General features: G+C 48.1%; 1 protein-coding gene across 3 annotated transcripts in view; it reads right to left on the bottom strand.

Annotated features, from left to right (window-relative positions):
- Positions 1 to 6266: 6266 nt before the first annotated feature.
- Positions 6267 to 19719, bottom strand: part of PTPRE (protein tyrosine phosphatase receptor type E) — a 36985-nt gene continuing 23532 nt past the window's right edge. For 2 of the 3 annotated variants that reach the window (XM_069461018.1, XM_069461019.1), the window contains 6 exons: positions 18864 to 18940; positions 17818 to 17952; positions 15732 to 15857; positions 14646 to 14812; positions 13097 to 13232; positions 9133 to 9216 (listed from right to left, as the gene is read on the bottom strand). In XM_069461018.1, coding sequence (XP_069317119.1) covers positions 9142 to 9216; positions 13097 to 13232; positions 14646 to 14812; positions 15732 to 15857; positions 17818 to 17952; positions 18864 to 18940 — 716 coding nt within the window. In that variant the 3' untranslated portion in view covers positions 9133 to 9141. Of the gene's footprint in view, positions 6989 to 9107; positions 9217 to 13096; positions 13233 to 14645; positions 14813 to 15731; positions 15858 to 17817; positions 17953 to 18863; positions 18941 to 19719 lie in introns of those variants that run through there. The other variant, XM_069461020.1, reaches the window with a different exon arrangement.

Here is a 19719-nt window from a genome sequence, read left to right as displayed (position 1 = left end):
CCCCACTAAATCTCAGGTCCTTTTGTGCTGCTATCACAGAATATCTGAGACTGGGTAATTTATAAAGAACGAGGGATTTATTTCTTACGGTTCTCTAGCCTGGGAAGTGCAAGATCGAGGGGCCAGCGTTGCATCATTCCCTGGCAGGAGGCAAAGGGCAAAAGAGAAGGGGAGGAGGCCAGACTCATCTCTCTGTGAGGAACCCCTCCTGCAGTGACAGCATTGATCCCTTGAGGCAGAGCCCTCAGGACCTGGTCCCCTCTCAGGCCCCACCTCCCCACACAGTTGCACGGGGATTCATCTTCCAGCACATCAGCTTTGGGGGACACATTCAGACCGGGGCAGCTTCTGCCTTCCTGTCACATACGTTTTCGGAGCTCTTAATGGATCTGCTCCCACCTATTCCTTTTCTGATTGTGCCTGGCAGCCTGATGTCACCTGGTATAGGAAGCAACACAGATACTCAGAATAACTGCTCTTCTGGACAGACCAAGGACGAGTCTCCTCCCCCCACCATCTCAGGATGGCTGACTTGGGAAGTGAGGCCTCCTGAGTCTCATCTGAGGCCCAGACCCGTAGGTGTGACCCTTTCTCCAGTTTTGTTTACAGCTGCCTTCTATGTTCCTCTTTCCCTGTCTCTAAGCTGGAAAATAGCCTGCCATCCTCTAGTCACCTGTCTGGACTCTTCCCCCTTTGCCTGCCTTTCCCGGTGCTGGGGGAGGAGGGAGGACAGGGTGGGGCAGCTGTCCCCAGCCTGTGCCCAGGGTGGGTGGCACCCTGTCTCTCCACGTTCCTTCCCCCAGTGTGGCCTGGAGCCAGGTGCACACCATGGTGGGCCTCTGCTGACAGTGTGGAAATCTACTGGTGTCCGGCTGAGTTGGTAGCAGTTGCTGTTGCTATTTTAGCTGTTGTCATAGTGTTCTGAACAGCATTGTCTGTGGTCAGAAGGGACGGTGATGGATTCTGCTTGAGGGAGGGCCTGGGGTGGGAGGAGGAAGGGGACATCCGAGGGGCTTAGCAGGGCAGGGGACCACAAAGGAGAGTGGGAGGACACCAGAGCAGAAGAAGGACGAGGGTGTCCGAGGGGAGGCCCCCTCAGAGAAGACACTTTGTTGGAAGGTGTGAGGCATAGACGTCTCCTTTTAGAGAGGCCAAATTCTAAACCCTTAAAGCAATAGGGAGGTGGCATTTCAAAGTCATTCTACTAACACTTCAGATTTAGTAGTGATTATAAACCAGGAATAGAAAATTTCAGCCAACTGTATGCCTGTGGAATGGAGCATTCTGCCTGATGAAAAATCATTTAGAGCTCAATTCTAACAAAAATCTTGCTGAAATGTATCAGCCCCTTTTCTCGCCTGGGTCAGCGTAGCATTTCAGGAGCGCACTAGGATGGTTTTCATTTCACAGGGCTGCGGTGCCAGATTATAAAAGACCACTAAAGGGCTAGCCAAGACACATTTCCAGACGACACAACTTTCAGTGTGTGGGGGGGCGGGATCTGACAAATCTTACCCATTCCCTGGCTGATTGCGTATGTGAGAACAGGAACAATAAACAAATACCCACGCGCCTTCCTTACGGTTCCGGAACTTCTCTGAGCCCCAGTTTCCCTCTGATGGGAACGTCCCAGTAAACAAGCGGTTTTTAGCTTTTTTGCCTCCAGGTGCCTGTGTGATCTGGAGCCTCAGGCTCTGCTGGGCTTTCTTTAATTCTGTCCTCACCACCTCCTGCCTCCGTTAGGCTGGTGCCCCCACCTGCTGCTCTCCCTGCCTGGAAGTCCCCCTCCTGCTCCACGTGGGTGATTCCATCTAGTCCTGAGGTCCAGGCAGTCTTCTTGGCCACGGGCCACCTCACCCCCATGCCTGTCCTCCCAGGCTGGGACAGGTCCCGGGTTTGCCCTGGAATCATCCGGTAGCTCTTGGTAGCACACAGCACAGCGGAAACTAAACCACTAGTTGGGTTTCTGTCTCCTCCCAGGGCTGCAAGTTGTGTTCATTCATGAGGGCAGACAAATGCATTTCCTGGTCACCATATCCCAGCCATATCCCAGTGACCAGCCACAGGAGGTGTCCAATAAGGTGTCTGTGAGATGAAATAGTACTAAAACCCACGATATTTTTATTATGGGGAGAGTAGGGAAAAGAAAACAAAACACAAACTAATCACAGGGTGGGACAGATGGGCCACTGCAAGAGACTGGTTCGTTGTGTTCTGTTTCCGTTTCTTCCTTGGGATCTTTCTGCCCATCCTGTGCTGTGGCCTTAAATCCCTTCCCAGTGAGTAATGCCAAGTTTTTACATTGTATTTTTGCTTGTTCACAGTGAAACAAGTAACACAGGCTCAGTACCGTCGTCATATGTTGTCATGCAACCCATGCTGTGTTAATGATACTACAGTTTTCCACTAGGCCTGGATTTCAGGATGACAATCAGCTAAAGGGCACTACAGAACAGCGAAAGCTCTAACGCAGTCAAGGCCAGCCTGAGCGGCCGTTTCGAGGCAAGAAGTGCTGAGGCACCCAAGAAAAGTGCTGGGTGCTTTTCCCTGGCCCAGGAGTTATCTTTCACCTGCCCAGTCTACTTTGTAACAACTTTGCTGAGCACTGCAGGCTGACACAGTGTTTCTGTTATGCCATGGGGAAGCTATATTTTGCCCTCGGATGGCTTAGGTGCATTTTGGCTCGCTACTTTGTTGCTGTGTGATCTTGGACACTCTTTAAACTCTGCTGGACAGTTTCCCCATCTGTGAAAGGCTATTTAGCACCCAGGCTCAGGGTTGTTGAGAGGATTAAATGAGACAATGTGTATAAAGCACTTGGCATTTTACTTGGAGCTTGGTAAACATCAGTATATGCTAACTATCATCACTGTCAGAAGATGAATATATTTTCCAGATGCCTAAAGCTCCGAGATTCTTCCTGTGGCTCATACATTCTGTGTCCTCAGGGATTTCTCTTTGGAGAAGGTGAAGGGAAAATCTGGAACATAAAAACTCTGAATAATGTGTATATGTCTTCATCAAGCCCCCATAGTGTCACACAAATTGAGGAAAACTACCCTGCCACAAACGATGCAGAGAAACATGATATAACTAAGAGCTGAGTAACCAGGTTTCAGGATTATCCAAGCTGAATATGGTCCCTGCAGGAGAAAAGAAAATGACAAAAGTGAATATCTGTGATGTGGTGGCTGAAATCTGATACCACATTAATAGTGTCTTTAAATGACATCTGATCACAGAACGCTGGTGAGCTTGGCCCAGGCATACAAGTCTGGCTAAAAGGAACGATGTCCTGCCGTGGGTCCCAGCGTGGCTGGGATGTGGGGAAGCACACCCCTCCGCAGAGAAGGTTTTATAGGTTTTAATCTAGATCAGCGATAAGCAAACGTTTTCTCTAAAGGACAGGACAGTAAATATGTTAGGCTTTGTGGGCAGTGCTGTCTATGACGACTCAGCTCTGCCTTGGAAGGCTGAGCAGCCACGGGCACTGCATACACAAATGGGCGTGGCTGTGTTCCCAAAAAGCTGTTCACAAAACCAGACTGGGGGCCCACTTTTGGTAAAGGGCTTTAGTTTGGAAATCCCAGATCCAGAGAAATGGATGATTTAATATATATGCCTCCTAGGACATGTCACATTGAAATCAGCAGACCCCTGTAGCACGTCATAAGCTGGCTATTAGTTTTATTCATTTGCCAAACTTGAAGAGTTTTCATCCATTATTTCTTTGAGTACTTTTTTCAGCCCTGCCTTCTTTCTCCTCTCCCTCTGTGACTTCGATGACTTGAGTATTAGAGCTTTTGTTATAGTCCCATAGGCCCCTAACTAAGGCTGAGTTCATTTTTCTATTGTGGCAAAATATACATAACAACAAATTTACCGTGTTAACCATTTTTAAGTGTATAGTTCTGGGGAATTAAGTACATTCACATTGTGTGTAACCATCACCACCAACCATTTCCAGAACTTTTTTCATCTTCTCAAAGTGAAACTCTGTATCCATTAAACACTAACTCCACATCTCCCCTCCCCTCAGCCCCCGGCCCCACCATTCTACTCTCTGTTCTGTGAGATGGGCTATGTAGACACCTCACTGACCTGAATCATACAGTATTTTTCCCTTTGCGACTGGCTCATATCACCTAGCATGACATCCTCAAGGTTAATCCACGTTGTAGAATGTGTGAAAACTTCCTTTTTAAGGCTGGATAAGATTCTGTTGGGCGTGTATCCCACATACTGTTTAGCCAGTCATCTGTCAATGGACCTTGTGCTGCTGCCACCTTTTGGCTATTGTGAGTAGTGTCGTTATGAACTTTGATGTACAAGTGTCTCTTCAAGTCCCTGCTGTCGATCCCTTTGAAAATATACCCAGAAGTGGGATTGCTGGATCAGATGCTAATTCTACCTGCGTTCTTCTTTCTCCCCCAGTGTATTTTTCTCTCCCATGTTTAGATGGGTTAATTTCTATCCTTCAATTTGCTAATTCTTTCCTCTGTCCCCTCCATTCTGAACTTTTTATTTCAATTATTGTATTTTCCAGTGCAAGAATTTCCATTTGGTTCTTCTTTGTATCTTCTTTGCTGATACTTTGTATTTCTTTGCTGATATTATTTCTTCCTTTGTTTTAAGCATGTTTGTAATTTCTTGTTGAAGTGTTTTTACTTTGGCTGCTTTAAAATCTTGGTCAGATAATTCTAACAACTCTGTCATCCTGATGTGGGCATCTAATGATTTTGTTTTCTCAGTCTGTGTGAGAGTTTTCTGGTTCTTGGTATGATGAATCCTTTTGTATTAAAAGCTAGGCATTTTGGGGTATAATGTTATGAGATGCTGAATCTTACTTAAACCTTCTGCTTTTGCTGAATTCCTGGTGTTTCAAACAGATGGGGAGGGAGGAGCACAGCCTCATTCATTACACTGGGTGTAGGTGGGAGCTCAGTTTCTGGTGTGGCGTCCATTGGCCCTTGAGGTGGAGGAGAGAAGGTGATTCTTGTTACGCTGAGCAGGGTGGGAGCTCTGGGTCCCCACCAGGCCCCCACTAATGCCCCCTGGCTGGGTATGGCAGGAGGGCCTCACTACTGACTCCGACACCATGGGGGGAGAAGGATCTTGCTACCTCTGTGTGGTGGTGACAGCCCTGAATCTCCACTAGGCCTCCTTTGACACCAGCCCCATGGGAAGGGGCAGAGGGAGGGAACCTTGTTACCACCCGGTGGATGTGGAAGTCCAGGGTCCCCGGGGCGCCTCCACTTACCATGCAGGGGGGAGGCAGGGAGCGCATTACCATGCAGTGGGGGTGAATGTCCTGACCGCCTACTTGCCTTCTCTGGTTCCGTCCCAGTGGGGAAGGAGGGGATGAGATTCCTTGAGTTCGGAAGTCTGGACTCTTCACTCAGCCCCTGCTGGTGGAGGTGAGGGGAGGCCTAGGGCCAGTGTTTTCCTATGCTGTTTGGCTGGAGCAGAGCGATGACTGTCTACAAGTTCTCTGCCTTGCTAAGCTGCCCTTTCCTGCTTCTTTGGCTATTGAGAACAGGCTGTTATCAGGGCTCTTTTAGGTCTGTGCCCATTAGTGTTTCTGGGTTGCTGGCTTCTTTAGATGCAAGTCTGGGGCATATGAAGCAAAAAGTAAAAATAAAAATACACTCCTCCCGCCCCCGTCCTCCCAAGGAACTCACTACCATGTCATTCCTCTGTTCCCGAGGTCCCTCACTGGTCTGCCCTCTTCTCTCCACCTTTCAGAGGCTTTTAATGTTTGTTTTATATACAGTGTCCAGGGTTTTAATTGCTCTTAGTGGGAAAAACAGGAAAATGTATGTCAACTCCATCTTTCTGGAAGCACAGGAGAAGGGTGCTCAAGGGGAGGCCTAGTCAGGTTTTAGAATTTAAGAAGAAAGACAATGTTTTCTGATTCCACCTTGCTGTGGACTTCAAAGTGTGAAGTCATCTTCCTCAGAAACTCTGGGTTGGGATTGGGGTTAGGCTTAGGGGTCCACTGCTCACAGCTGAGTCCTGTTTGGACCTGAGGAAGAACACGGGCTCCCTGGAGGAGGCGCTGCTACTCTGTGCTTCACGCGGACTGGCTGAGACCCGCCGGCCCACTGGCCACTGTGCCCACCCATGTCTTAGGGGCTGTTTCTGTGCCAGGTCGGAGTTAAATCATCTGTGCAAACCGTTCTCACCTCCTAATGAATGTCACGTCTGAAAGGACGTAAGGCACAGCAGTGGAATGAAGAGACATGAAGGCAGAGAGACACAGGCTCGTAGTCAAAGTAAAGGTTTATCCTTGCATCAGAGTGTTTAGATCTTGCAATTTGCATATACAAAGAATTTAGCAACATTCACTGGCATTATAATCAGAGCAAGATCAAATTATAAATGTAACAAAAGAAAATATAGTTGAAACTGTCATACATACATATATTATAAAGATTGCACATAAATTAAACACAACTTAGTTAAACAAATAAAGAAGTATCAGTAATCATACATTTAAAAAAATAACATGGGCATGTCTCCAAATGCTGAAACACAGGTGTCAGGCTCATTTAAAAAAGTTTTTAAAAACACATAAAAATACCTTTTAAAACACTGGTATGCATTCTTCGTTCATGTAGCACATGGAGAGAAACCCTAAAGTCAGTCACACAGTGACCGAGAAAGCATATAGATCAGAACGGTCGTCTTCTAATCGCTATTTGGCATTTGAATGCAACAGCATGCAACACAGAAGGACGTGAAAGGAACAATGATGTTGTCCACAGTGGGCTGTTTTGTTCTGTACAAGGGACTTTCTTTGACTGAAGGGAAGAAGAGATGAACTTTCCAGGCTGCACAGAGAAGATTCCGCTCCCTCTGCACGCAGTTACCCCAGGAGACTGTCTGCACCGGGGCCTGGGCAGAGGCCCCTCTGAAGGGCAGGTGCTGCCCCAGACTGGGGAGGGGCAGGTCCTGCGTCCCAGGGAGAGTGGCTTCTGCCTTGTTTCTGGAACGAGAACGGGTTGGGAACAAGGCAGAAACCTTGCGGTGGACATCTGGGACGGGCCAAGAGGCAGGACGGCACGTAAGCAGGCACTTTCCTGAGGACACCCCAAAACGGTCTACCTTAAAGGTACTTCTTGATACAAGAGATGCCAGTTAGACCACCAAAGGGCTTCAAGGATCCCGACGGAGGGCTCCTAAACTTGGACCAAAGCCTGTGCCCCTCAATGTTGACTGTGAACTCTCAAATCAGCAGCGTAATGTCCCCTTCAGCACCGCAAGCTGTCCCTGTTTCTAGGGCTCGGTGCTGAGAAAAGCTTCTTTCCCTCTCTTCTCCTTTAGTCAAAGAAAGGCTTTTGGGTTTGGGATTTTAACAATGAGAACAAAGGGGACCAATTGTGGAGCATCAAAAAGCTCCTTCCATTGTCCTCTTCCACCTCTATGCTTCGTCGCCGCACAGCAGGGGAGGGGACAATGAACTTCAGCGTGTGCAGCCCAGGGATGCAACTGGTGGTGACGGTGGCAGTCACAAAGTGTGGTTCATCCTTCCTGTGTGGCACCGACTCTTGCCCTGGGCTGCGGCTCTGAGTCGTGGAGCAGGCTTGTTACCTGTGACCTACTGTTAGAACGATAACCTATCCCAGGCTGCATTTGCACACGCCGTCATTGAATAGAGGATAAACACTGAAACAGGGGGTGCAATCAGTTGTCCGTGGAAATGTCAGATAAGGCCTTTAAATCTATGTGTCTCTTTTAAACAGCAAAAATGTACCAAAAATGCACACATTAAATGCTTTGAGTAAGGTAGACCAGATGTCTTCTTATCTATATTGTGCTCATCTGCTAGGTATCTAATGGCCATAGAGAGATAACTGGTATTAAATTAAATGTTTCTATATTCATGCCCCCTGCCCTTCTTGTGCCCCATAAGCCAATCCTATCTGGCAGTGGGATCATTATTTATCCAGTGTCAAAGGTCTCAGTAGTATTTCCATCCAAAAATAAGTTAGCCTTTAGAGTAAGGATTTCTCTTTCTTTTTCTTTTATTTAACATGGAGGAGTGGGACTATAAAAAACTGTATAAATCTAGATTTCAAGGTTTCTTTTCTTATAAACAATCTTAGCTTTGTACAAGAAATTTTTAAATACCAAAATGCTTCTCAGAAAATGTAAAGTGTAATCACTCGTGGTTATTCTACTGTTTCTACCCCAGTGTGTGCTCCTCGATTGTGTGTGCGTAAGACGCTTGGCTTTATTCGGATGTTTGGATGGGAGGTGGTTTTGTCTCGAGCCTCCAAGCATAGCTCAGGACCGGCATGGGCAGCGGTGCCAGAAAGGGAGAGGAGAGTGGGAGAAAAAGCTGGTTGGATTCTCTGAGGGTTATCTGGGTCAGACAGACAGACAGATGGACAGCAAGTGGTTTTCGGAGTGCAGCTCCGGTGTCTGGTGTTGGTGTACCCAAGGCCATGGGCCAACCGGACGACACGGCATTTACTTCTCTTCTCATCCAGCCACCATGGTGTAGACATGGTCTTGAATAAATGCATTGTTAAATATTACTATGTAGTCACCAACTACTCTAATGTGTCCTACACCTGGGTTTAGGTGCAACATCTTCATGGATCTTTACAATGTGAAGATAAACCTCATGGGTGGTGACCGAGGACTTTACAAAAGTCCCTTTTTACATAGTATCTTCACAAACAGTTTGCTTTAGAAAAATGCTGCTCTTCAGAGTTATAAATCAGTGTTAGGAGAGAGAACTTTCAAATGACTTCTGAGTCCTCGGCTGTTTCCTTAACAATGAGCACTGTGTTTAGTACTGGCACAAGCACACGGGCACGTTAAGATTTAGAGCGTCTAGAGGTGCTGAACGTGTGAAATTAGATAGTATGAATGTGATGAAAAGTTAAGATATTTACTGATATTAGCAGAAATATATATTTTATGGTATATTATTTCACCTTAATACATTATTCCAAATTTTAAAAGGGGTATTTAAGATTTAATAACTTTATAGCAGGTGGCCTGGAAGGCATAACAAAATATATACAAAGAAATTAAGAAGGATATTAATGTCAACTGTGAAATAAATTAACATGATTTTTACAAAATATACTGACCATTAAATTAAAAAATATTTTAAGGCAGGAAACTTCATTTGAAATTAGCATAATCAGAAAATATATCAATAAAATCTTGTACCACTTTGTAGCAGAATTCATACTGTTCCTGAAAGAAAAACAAGAATACATTAAAATATTTCAAAAAATATATTTGATTAACTTAGGAGAACACTAAAAAATAAGACATAAATAAATCTATTTATTACAATACTGGATACCTTTATGCACATCAGCTTCTATAATTTAGGCACATGAAAATTTCCAAATAAAGCTGTTTTCCTACGTAGAAAATGTCAATGTTTAGTTTCAAAGTAGTGTATTTTAGAATGATCTGAGTAAATTGTCTTTAGTTTTCACATTTAACTAGAAAACAACCATTGTTGAACTAAAAAAAAAAAAAGCAACGGAGTACTAACATTGCCAGATAAACTTCATAATTCAACAAAACATAATCAAAGTTAAATAAAATGAAAATCTAGATTATTTTAAGTCTAAATTTGCTCCACAAAAGGGACAATGTTTTGTATACATTTTACTACAGGTCAAAAGAATAATGCCTTACAGTTATGTAGGGCATTTATCTCATTAAAATGCCTTTGCACCTGTCTGCCTGTTTTCCTCCTGCAGCCCCGTGGGGGACACAGCCAGGTCAGCGAGTTAAGGGTGGCCGCTGGGTGGTGCCGGTGGCACCATCAATGACAAGGTCTTGTGGGGAGAAATGAAACAGGCAGAGAGAGTGACAATTGCCAAACTGGAAGAGCTGACTGTGGGTCTTCAGAAAACCAGGTGGGTGTAATGGACAATGGGCAGGGGAGGGGCCCCCAGGGCTCCAGTCACTGCAGACGGCAGCTCACCTGCCTCTCACATGGAAGGGTCTGGTTACTTGCAGACCCTTGAGTGGGACCTGTGAGCTTGGGACCAGGAGAGGGACTCGGGAGGCCAGAGAGGCCAAGCACTGTCCTCAGCACCCACCCCTCTTCTTTCCAACACGGTATCCTCAGCCTCTTCTCAGCACACAGCAAACCAACGTCTGAAGCCTTTTAGGCTGGCAGGTGCCAGACATTAGCTAGCTCAGCCCTTCCGCAGCTCTCGGTCTGGCAGGATGGGGTGGAGCTGGGTTTTCCAGAGAAAGAAAAGGTGGTCCTGAGTTTGCATGAAGTTGGGAGAACCAGATTGCAGGGGTCCTCATTTCTGGCAACTAAGATTCCCACCTGATCACCCAACCCTCACAAGGAAAAGGAACGTGAATTTCCAGAAAATTCTTAATAAAAATATAGGCTCTCTTTAGAGGAATAAGTGTTCTCATGACCCTCATAAAGTGTTACATGTACAAACTGGCTTTTGACTCAACTTCTCCAACTTCTTCTATCTGAAGCTACAGCAGCTGAATGTCAAGCCGGCTCCAGTCTGGGAGGGACGCAGAGATAGTCACGCACACTCGCTGTGGCCACAGGGAACACATGGGCTAATGCTGGCCAGCCGGTGTTGTCTGGAGCACCTGTGACTGGTGGCCAGTGACCGATAAAGCGTATTTGGCAGAGTGCTGGGAGGACACAGGCCACAGACAGACATTTTTGACCAAGCCACAAGGCTCAGGGAAAACAAATGCACTTGTGGCCTTTGGAACACCAGGTCTGACTAAAGCCCATCGGGGAAGTTGGAAGCAGGTCTGCCCTGAGTGGTCAGCAGTTAGACTCTGGTGCGTGAGCCCACCTGCAGGGACAGTCAGCCTGCACATAAGCAGGCGTGTCTTCGCCCACTGCGGCTCCTGCCGTAACATCCCTGCCAGATGTCAGGTCTGGCAGCACGGAGCAGTCGCTAAGCCCTTCAGTTCTGGCATCAGACAGAACGAGTTAGAATCTCATGCTGACACAGTGCCTGAGGATCTCGGGCAGGCCATGCAGCTGTCCCAGATGGAGGAGGCTGCAGAACACTTCTGTGCACAGAAGTGGCCACCAGCGTATGGTGAGGATGAGACGAGAAAGGTGTCTGCAAACACCTGATTCCACAGCGCCGACACCTGACAGTTACTACTCAACGACTAACTTCTCCCTCGTTTGTTTGCTAATTCGCTGCTTGCTTTGGAGCACCTGCTATGGGCTGGGCGTTGGGCTGGACGCTGACTTTAAAAGTCAGGTTACAAAGTGCTCCTTCAAGCTGTCACCAGGCAAGAAAGCCAGAGAATATCTGAGGACAGCTTCCCAGGACGGGAGCGTGGAGAGAGAAGCCAGGGCCAGGAAGAGCAGAGCTGAGACCGGAGGGCACCTGCATGCTAGACGTTCTTGGAACTAAGACATGGCAGCCAGACAAGGCAAGCTACTGAGAGCTGCGAGTCCCCAGAAAACCAAGGAAGCGCCGTGTGCTGCTGCTCTGAGATGCTCTTGGCTGTGGTTTGCTGGGCGCCGCCCTGGGGCCAGCACTGTGGGGCCCCTGGTGTGCTGAAAGCAAATTTTGCACAGTGGCTGTAAAGGCAGCAGCGTCAACCCCATGTCCACAGAAAGGAACTGAAGCCCAGAAAGTGGAAGGAGCTTGTCCAAGTTCACAGAGCCATGAGCAAGTCCAGCTCTGAAGCTGGGACGATCACCGCAGCCGCGGCTTCCAAGGCACCACGTGGCGTATCTTTTACACCGAACGGCTGGCCAGGTGGGGCTAATGCTATTAACGCTGCCTGGGGACGCCTGCAGTCGAATCAAAGCAGGGAAAGAAACCCAAAAGAGTCTGGTTCATCATTATTTCTCTTCAATTTCTCTTTGAGGGGGTTCCTATTAAGTTTTTATTAATTATCATTGCTATTTTGGTCTGAAACACCTCTTGTGGTGTGGGGTGCCAGTTTTTCCACGCCCACAGTTGTTCTAGCCTGTGATGCACCTGGGCTGTCAGGGCGTGCCTGTTAGGAGGCACCAATCAGCCTCTCAGCATCTCCCTGGGGGCCTAGCGAGGACGCCGGTGCTGGGACCGGAGCTCCATGACGCGAGAGCTCCAGGTGCCCTTCCTTCGGCTGTTTCCACGGCCACAGGGGAGCCAGCAGGCCACGATTCCCTCCTAGCCTCGTGTCTCCCCAGCCTGTATTCACTGTGGGACCACCTGGGGGCTCTAAATATTTGGGTGTCTGGGTCCCACCCCAGAGATTCCACCTATTTGGTTTGAGGGGCAGCTTGAATGACGAGAGGAGGGTGAACGTCCCCCAGGTGAGTCTGACGGTTGGCCAGGGGAGGGGACCGTGGGCCAGCCCTGTCTGCCCTGGCTCTCCCGAGCTGGGTGCTCTGCTGTGATGGGAGGTCACGGAAGGGCCTCCTGCCCGCCTTTCTGGGCACGGGGCTGCCGGAGCCGGGACTGTGCCAGGGTGGAGAAGGAGCAGGCTGAGAAGACAGGTCCTAAATAGGAAGCTTTGGGGAAATAAGGAGTTGTAACAGCCTTTAAAGTGGTACTCGCTGGTTTAGCATGAGCCACTGTCAAATTTGGTGAGGAGGGATCTCTTCTGGAAACCAGAAAGTGTGTCCGCACGATGAAAGAGAACGCGCAGGGCAGGGTACCTGGGATCCCTGCGGCCCCTTCGGCAGCGTCTGGAGGTTGAGTGAGACCCCGCCAAGGACAACAGACCAGATGCAAGAGTATAAAACTGAAAATTACAAGTACCAGGATTGTAAACGTCAGTGCCACTGTTGAACTTGATAACAGTGCATTTTTAAATGTACATTAGGATTTCATAAAATAGTTCACATTGACACAGAAGCTCACACCATCAGCACCGGTGGTCTTAGTCGTTGAAATGTGCCGACCGCCCCTCCTCTCGAGTCTCGCCCAGAGGACAGACCCAGTCAGCGACCCGCAGAAGGACGGCTTTACCGTGAAAAGTGGCAGTGACTCTTCTCCTTGGGACCTTCCCACCTCCCCATACGCTTGAGCTCCTCTAATGAAACATACATCAAATACGACATGAAACCATTCTCACTCTTCTGTAACATCCTCGTCATTCAGATTCTTACCAGGGTTTGCACCATATGTGGTCTCTGAAGTCGTAAACTCTTCACAGCTTGAAACACATCTAACAGTCCCTCTGCTTTTACTCGTTCCAAAATGTTGCTGAGGGCTATGAAGGTACCTGTCCGGCCAGCTCCAGCGCTGTGGAGAAAGAGCGCTTAATGCAGACAAGGAAACTTGCAGTCGGGGAAGTGGGCAGCTCGCCCCAACCCCTGCACGTCAGCACTGCAGCAAGGATCGCTGCAAACGGTCAGCCTTTGACCGGGTTTTTAGTGATCACTGTGTGTCGCTTAGTTTCTGAGCAAGACTCAGCAAACACAAAATTCCTGAAACACTCTCCTGATTACAGCAGATGGACATGTCACAACATGGGTCAGGACCACTTATGCGTGTTAAGCGACGGGAGCCACCGCCCCTCTCCTTGTGTAGGCCGGTGGTTCTCAAAGTGTGGTCCCTGGACCAGCCCCGCCAGTATCACCTGGGAACCTGTCAGAAGCGCAAACCCGCCCGGTTCAGGTCTAGGGAGGGGTGACCCTGGCACCGTAAAGAGGGTCTGTCTTCTGAAACGGCTGATGCTGCAAGGCGGGATTTGGGGGATGTTAAGAGGGCACTGACTGCCGGGAACAGTCAGACAGTCGACACCTCCCAGCAATGACGACTTCAGTGACCTGTGTTGAAAATGATCATTTGCTTGACCAACCCCCCATGAGCAGAGCCCAGGCCTGCTCAGGGGAGTCTAAGTGAGCAGGGCTAGAGGAGGCGGGCTGGCTGCCCTCTGGGCCCCAGAATGTCCTGTGTGGGTTTATTCTAAGGCTCCTGTCCTGCTGAGTGGCTTGTCCCCATACTGCCTTCCCACAGGTGAGCCCCTGACGGCCTAAGCCCGGCTCCGTGGCTGCAAGGGGTGGGCAGTGGGCCGGGTAGACGGCAGCCACAAAGACCTCAAGCCAAGGTGTGAGAAGAGAAACAGAGTTACAGTCTTGGAGCAAACGAGTACCACTCAAGAATAAAAACACCCCAAACTGCCGCTTGGAAGAGCTTTGCAAGGGTGTGGAAGGCAGACCCAGGTCTACACAGGTGCAGAGAGGCGAATGCTGTGTGCCAGGTCTTCGCTGGGGGCTCGGCTGTCCCTAGGGGTGTCCGTGGCTGCGTCCCTCTGACCTTGGGCCTGACTTGGGAGCCAGCATGGCTCCAGCCTCCCTTAGGAGTCCCCGCCTGGCCCCTCGCTCCCCAAGCCCAGGGAGAGGACTAGCGGGCGGTGGTGGGCGCTGCGGCCAGAACCAGGGTGGTCTTTCACAATGAACACAAGCCACTTGAAGTACCTGGTGGCATTCATCTGAGCTTTGCTTGGCAATTTTTCATGACTTCAAAAGCACATGGAAATGTGTGCATGAGTCACTTCCTAACTCCTCCCTCCAAAATGCATGTATGATAAGATGACATTTATGCATCTATGTGCAGTTATGCGTGTGTGTAAGGGAAGGTAAGAGTCCAGAAAATACACAGCGGTGCTGGGCTGTGTGGCCTGAGCCGCCAGCCCAGAGGCCCGGCGCTCACCTGCAGTGCACGGTGATGGGGTGGTTGCCCGTCTGCTGCTGCTGCTTCTGCACGGCCGCGATGAGGTCGATCATGCCTTTGCCCTCCGCCGGGATCCCGATCTCGGGCCAGCCGTGGAAGTGGAACTGGCGCACTACTCGGACCTGCTCCTCCTGGCGGGCCAGCGGCTGCGGGAGGAAGGGGCATCTCAATGCTGCCCCCAGGGACAGTCCCAAGCCCGCCGCCCTCCCCTCACAGGAATCAGCTGAGGTGTGGAGTCCTCCCTGGGTCTTTTGCACCACCAGGATCCTTCTCTGGGCGGCCTGAAGGTTGTTTGCTGTGCTCGCCCTAAAGCAGAGGCCAGCAGTTTGCTGTTTCCTTCTGAGTGGGGAGCAAGACATCCAGAGTATGTCCCCTGGTGTTCCGACAGCCCCCAAACCCTTCAAGGGATCCTTGCGGCTCTGCTTGAGGGAAGGCAATCATCTATTCCAAGAAGCTGGGGAGCCGCGTTCCCCATCAGAGGCTGGAGATGAGTCTAGTTAATGGACCAGGCCGTTCTGTTGCTGGCGTGGAGGAGAACAAGTCTCCGGGCAAGCGCACTTTGCTGTGCTGACCACCTTGAGCTCAGCCCCAAGTCCCACAGGTGAGTCATGTTACCCGCGATTGACCTGGAGTTCTCGTTCTTTGCCAGGGAGAGAGTGTGAGCAGAGCCCAGGCTCCAGTGGGAATAGGGACAGCTGAGGGTGCTGAGAGGCCTCTGTGGCTTCATTTGTCCCCTTTGTGCCTCCTGCCCTGGCTAATGTCATTCTCCCCAGACAGGAGCAGGAAGCAGTGAAGCACAGTGGATGCCCCTCGAGGTCACCTCTCCGCCCTGCCATCCTCGGCCCCCAGCAAGGAAGCAGGTGGCTGTGGAGGTGTGCATTTTACAAGAGACCTGCCACTGGATAGTGTGGCTCTGTATTAAACCCAGGAGGCATTCAAAGTCACCTGGGACTCTAGAGGAGCACGACAGGTGCAGAGCCACATTCTGGTACGACAAGCAGAACCCCAAGTGATGGTGGCGGTTCATTAGGTCTACAAGAGTTAAAGGAGGCATGGCAACGGTACCTGATTGAACGTGACCAGGAAGTCTCGTATGCTGATGGCTTCAGAAAGGGTGTCGCTCTTGATTTCAATTGTTATATCTCCATGAGTAACTGAGCCCTCTGTTGGCCAATATTGGTAGCATTTATCCTTCAGAGATAAAATAAAATTTTAAGTCTCATAATAAATAATTTGCTGCCAGCAGTTTTGACTCTATGATGCAGAATAACTCTGAAATCATTTAATGGATTAAATTTGACCAAAAAAATATGAATACAAATGCCTGTGAATGCCTGTTGATCAAGGGAACAGCATAGAGCCCAGAAACAGACACATGTAGATGGAACTCCGCCACATGATAAAAAGGAGAGATTATTCAATAGATGGAGCAGGAAAAATTGGTTTTATATCTGAGAAAAGTGAAATTGGATCCCTGACTCAAACCCTACCTGGGCTGATATGAATGCCCCTGCTCTGCCTAGAATTGGGCAGTGGTACAACCTGCACCACCATATACAGTAGTCTTGAACCTTAATAAAAATGAACCAAGATGGGTTAAGACTTAAGGCCAAAAACAAAACTATGAAACCCTTGGAAGAAGAAAATACTTTTTCACTTTAAGGTATACAAAGATTTACAAAGCAAGACCCCCAAAGAGCTAACCAACCATGACACAGAAAAATCGAAACATGAGCTTACAATGAAATTCACTTCTCTTCATCAACAAACATTATTAATAGAGTGAGAAGATAGGCCACAAACTGTGATAAGATGTTTACAATACATAAAACTAACAAAGGACTAGTACCAAGAATATGTAAAGAACTCCTCTAAGGCAATAACAAAGGGCAAACAACTCAAAGAACAATGGGTGAAAGGCAAGGCATTGTGCACAAGAGGAAACATGCCGTCCCCAAGTCTACGAAGTGATGCGCAACCTCATAGGAATCAGAGAGACACAAACCGAAGCCACAAAGAGATAATATTTACATTTGTTCAATTATGAAAATCAGGATGCCTGAGAATGCCATACAAGGTGTGTAGATGAATGACATCTCTTATGCATTGCTGGTCTCCACTTTGAAACCACATCCACTTTGGAAAAGTATAAACAACCCAGTGTCCATCAACTGGTGAATTGGTAAACAAAATGTATATCCATACAGTAGAATACTATTTGTCAATAAAATGAATGAAGTATTGATTCATGCTATGACATGGGTGAGCCTTGAAAACATGCTAAGTGAAAGAACTCAATCACAGAGAAGCCACATGATATGATTTCATTTATATTTGTGTCCAGAACGTCAGAACGTGGAGTTGTGCGTAGTGGCTGCCAGGGGTGGTGGGAAGGGAGGGACGTGGAGTGACTGTTGTGGGATGGGGTTTCTTTTTGGGGTGATGAAAATGATCTGGAATTAGACAGAGGTGATGGTTGCACAACTCTGTGACTATAATAAAATCTACTGAATTGTACCCTTTAAGAAGATGAATTGGATGGTAGGTGAATTATATCTCAATAAATCTGTTTTTTTAAAGCAAAGAAATCAAAACACAAATTTGGGGTAGTAGTTATGTCTTGGGGGATGATCTAGTTAGAGGTACATTATAGCTAAAATTTGGTTTTTCTGTTGGATGGTGGGTTTACAGGTGTTTGTTGTTTTGTTATTAAATAAATACAAGAAAGCCAGGGATGGATCTCTGCGAAAAGGGAAACATTTAGCTCATTCCATTCAACCAGGATGATACCAGTTAGGTACACACATCAGTGCCTGTGTCTTTGTCTTGAAAAAAGTTAATAATGTCTTTTTCTTCCACAGCCTATGATCTTGGCCAATACAAAATGGCAGAATGTCAAGGCAGGTTAAATAAAATGTAGGTTAAGAATAAAAGATGGTGGGTAGTTATAGTTAAACCCATGTCCTCCCACAAAAGGAAAGGGTGAATGAAACCTTTTTCATTTCCAACCTCTCTTACTGCCCAGTCGTCCTGGCTCTGCCCACCCATGTGTTTGCAGAACTGACAGCAGGTGAGACGTTTGTTGAGAGTGGCTACGGTCCCCACAGGTGCCCAGATGGCCCCCAGAGGGCCCGGGCTGGGTGGCTCTCACCTGCTCTCTCTCCTGCACCTCGGTCAGCATCACGATCGTGTGGGACTTCCACTCCCAGACCATCCTCCAGAAATCCTCCACCGTGTGCGCCAGGGGCCCCTGGGTGGCGATGAAATAGTCCTTCTGTCGGTAGCCCTTCAAATAGGGGAGCAGGGGTTAAAATCTGACTTCCTTCCACTCCCGTTCCACTCCCTGCCACATGCGCTCAGGACAGTCAGAGGCCTGATGAGGGAAACCCTCCAATCTTCCATGCCCTGAACCGAACCCCAGCGGGCATGGGGTGCCACTAAGCATGGCATGTGACCAAGAAGGAGGTCAAGATGCTCACTTTCTCTGAAAACTATACACCTCTACCTTCAACCCCTGAGTCAGCTATGAATGGGCATTTCGAACTACCAGTGGCTTGTGACCACCTGAAAGCACCCGGTGGCTTTGGTTCTAACACATTTCTGTGTGTCTCAGTTAGATTAGCATCACACTTGTGCAGAGGACCCTGCGCATGGAGTTGGAGGAAGGGGTTCAAATCCTAGTCCATCCACTAGGACCCTGCTGACTTCTGCCACAGTTTTCTCATCTGCAAACAGTAACATTAACACACTCAGCTGCAATGCTGTCTCTTGCCCGCTTCTCTGCTAATGCCCTTGTGTGTGAAGAAAACCTGTGTCTATGTGCTCTGAACACATAATTGTATTGTCTACATGAGTAAATCTTGCAGAAATCACACAAGAGAAAGTTCACAGAAGTGCTGGATATATAATTGACGTGTAATAGCTATGTAAAAGAACAATAGCTATATATTGAAAGCAGAATGAAAAATGAGCCAATTACTAAGCAGTGAGTCTATATCCTTCTGTTTCCAGAGTTTACTATTCATTTTTTTCTTAATCCCATGACACATTATCATTTTTTAAAGCAAGTATTTCTGCTAACAAAATTGTTGAGTTTCTGGAAACATGTCAATTCTTTCTGATTTTATCAAGAGTCTGTGTGGTCAGATGTGAAGGAGAGAGTTTCGCGCTAAGCACAACTGAGGCCACTCTACGTACGTCTATGAAGGAGGCGTTGATGTAGTCCGTGTATTCCTGTCCCCTTTTCATGGAAAGGATCACTCGATTGAAGTCATCTGCAAAGCAGCATTTTCTTTAGTTAGTTCAAATACTGTCCTGCCTTGCAAACTTTAATCTGTTACTATAAGCTTTCAAAATAGAGCCTGTTAATAAAGTTGCTAAGCAAAGCCAACTCTTTGGAAAGTTTACCTTATAAAATAGGTTAATTAAAGTGACCCAGGGAAGTGGGTTTGTTTTTTGTTTTGTTTTGTTTTGTTTTTTTTGTAGGAAAGCTCTAAAAATAATCCAGTTATCATTTTCATTTTTCATGAATCAACATAATACATATCAAAATATAAGCACTGTAAACACTGCATTTAAGGAGTAAAAGGCATGTGACCAGGCAGGGCCCTAGAGCAGCCAGCAGGACACCAGAGCCACAAAGGATCGGGTGTCTGAGGCTGCAGAGGGCTTCCCCAAGCCCCCAGGAACCTTCCATTCCCCACAGCGCATGGAGTGGCCCTGGAAAGCAGGCCTGGGTACAGCCCTTTGAAGGCGGCAAATAACTGTTGACCTGCAACTCCATTGAGGACAAGTCCATGACACACACCCTGTTTTCCTCAAGCGGGGCAGTGTCCCACACCCCTCAGTGTGTCTCGGATGCCTGCAGAGTCCGCCTCCTCGCTGGCCTCAGCCTCTGCTCCTCCAGGCCCTGCCAGGCCTGCTCCCCGCCCCAACCTGGGCGCAGGCCAGTGTCCTGACTCTACCCTAGGCCCGTTTCTTGCCCACCCCAAGGCCAGAGGCTTTTCCTAGAGGTCTCAGCTAAGTTCACTGGCATGGCCTTAGCTAAAGCACT

Source organism: Eulemur rufifrons, chromosome 28, assembly GCF_041146395.1.
Source record: "Eulemur rufifrons isolate Redbay chromosome 28, OSU_ERuf_1, whole genome shotgun sequence".
Lineage (NCBI taxonomy): Eukaryota > Metazoa > Chordata > Mammalia > Primates > Lemuridae > Eulemur > Eulemur rufifrons.
This window is presented reverse-complemented; position numbering and strand designations above follow the sequence as displayed.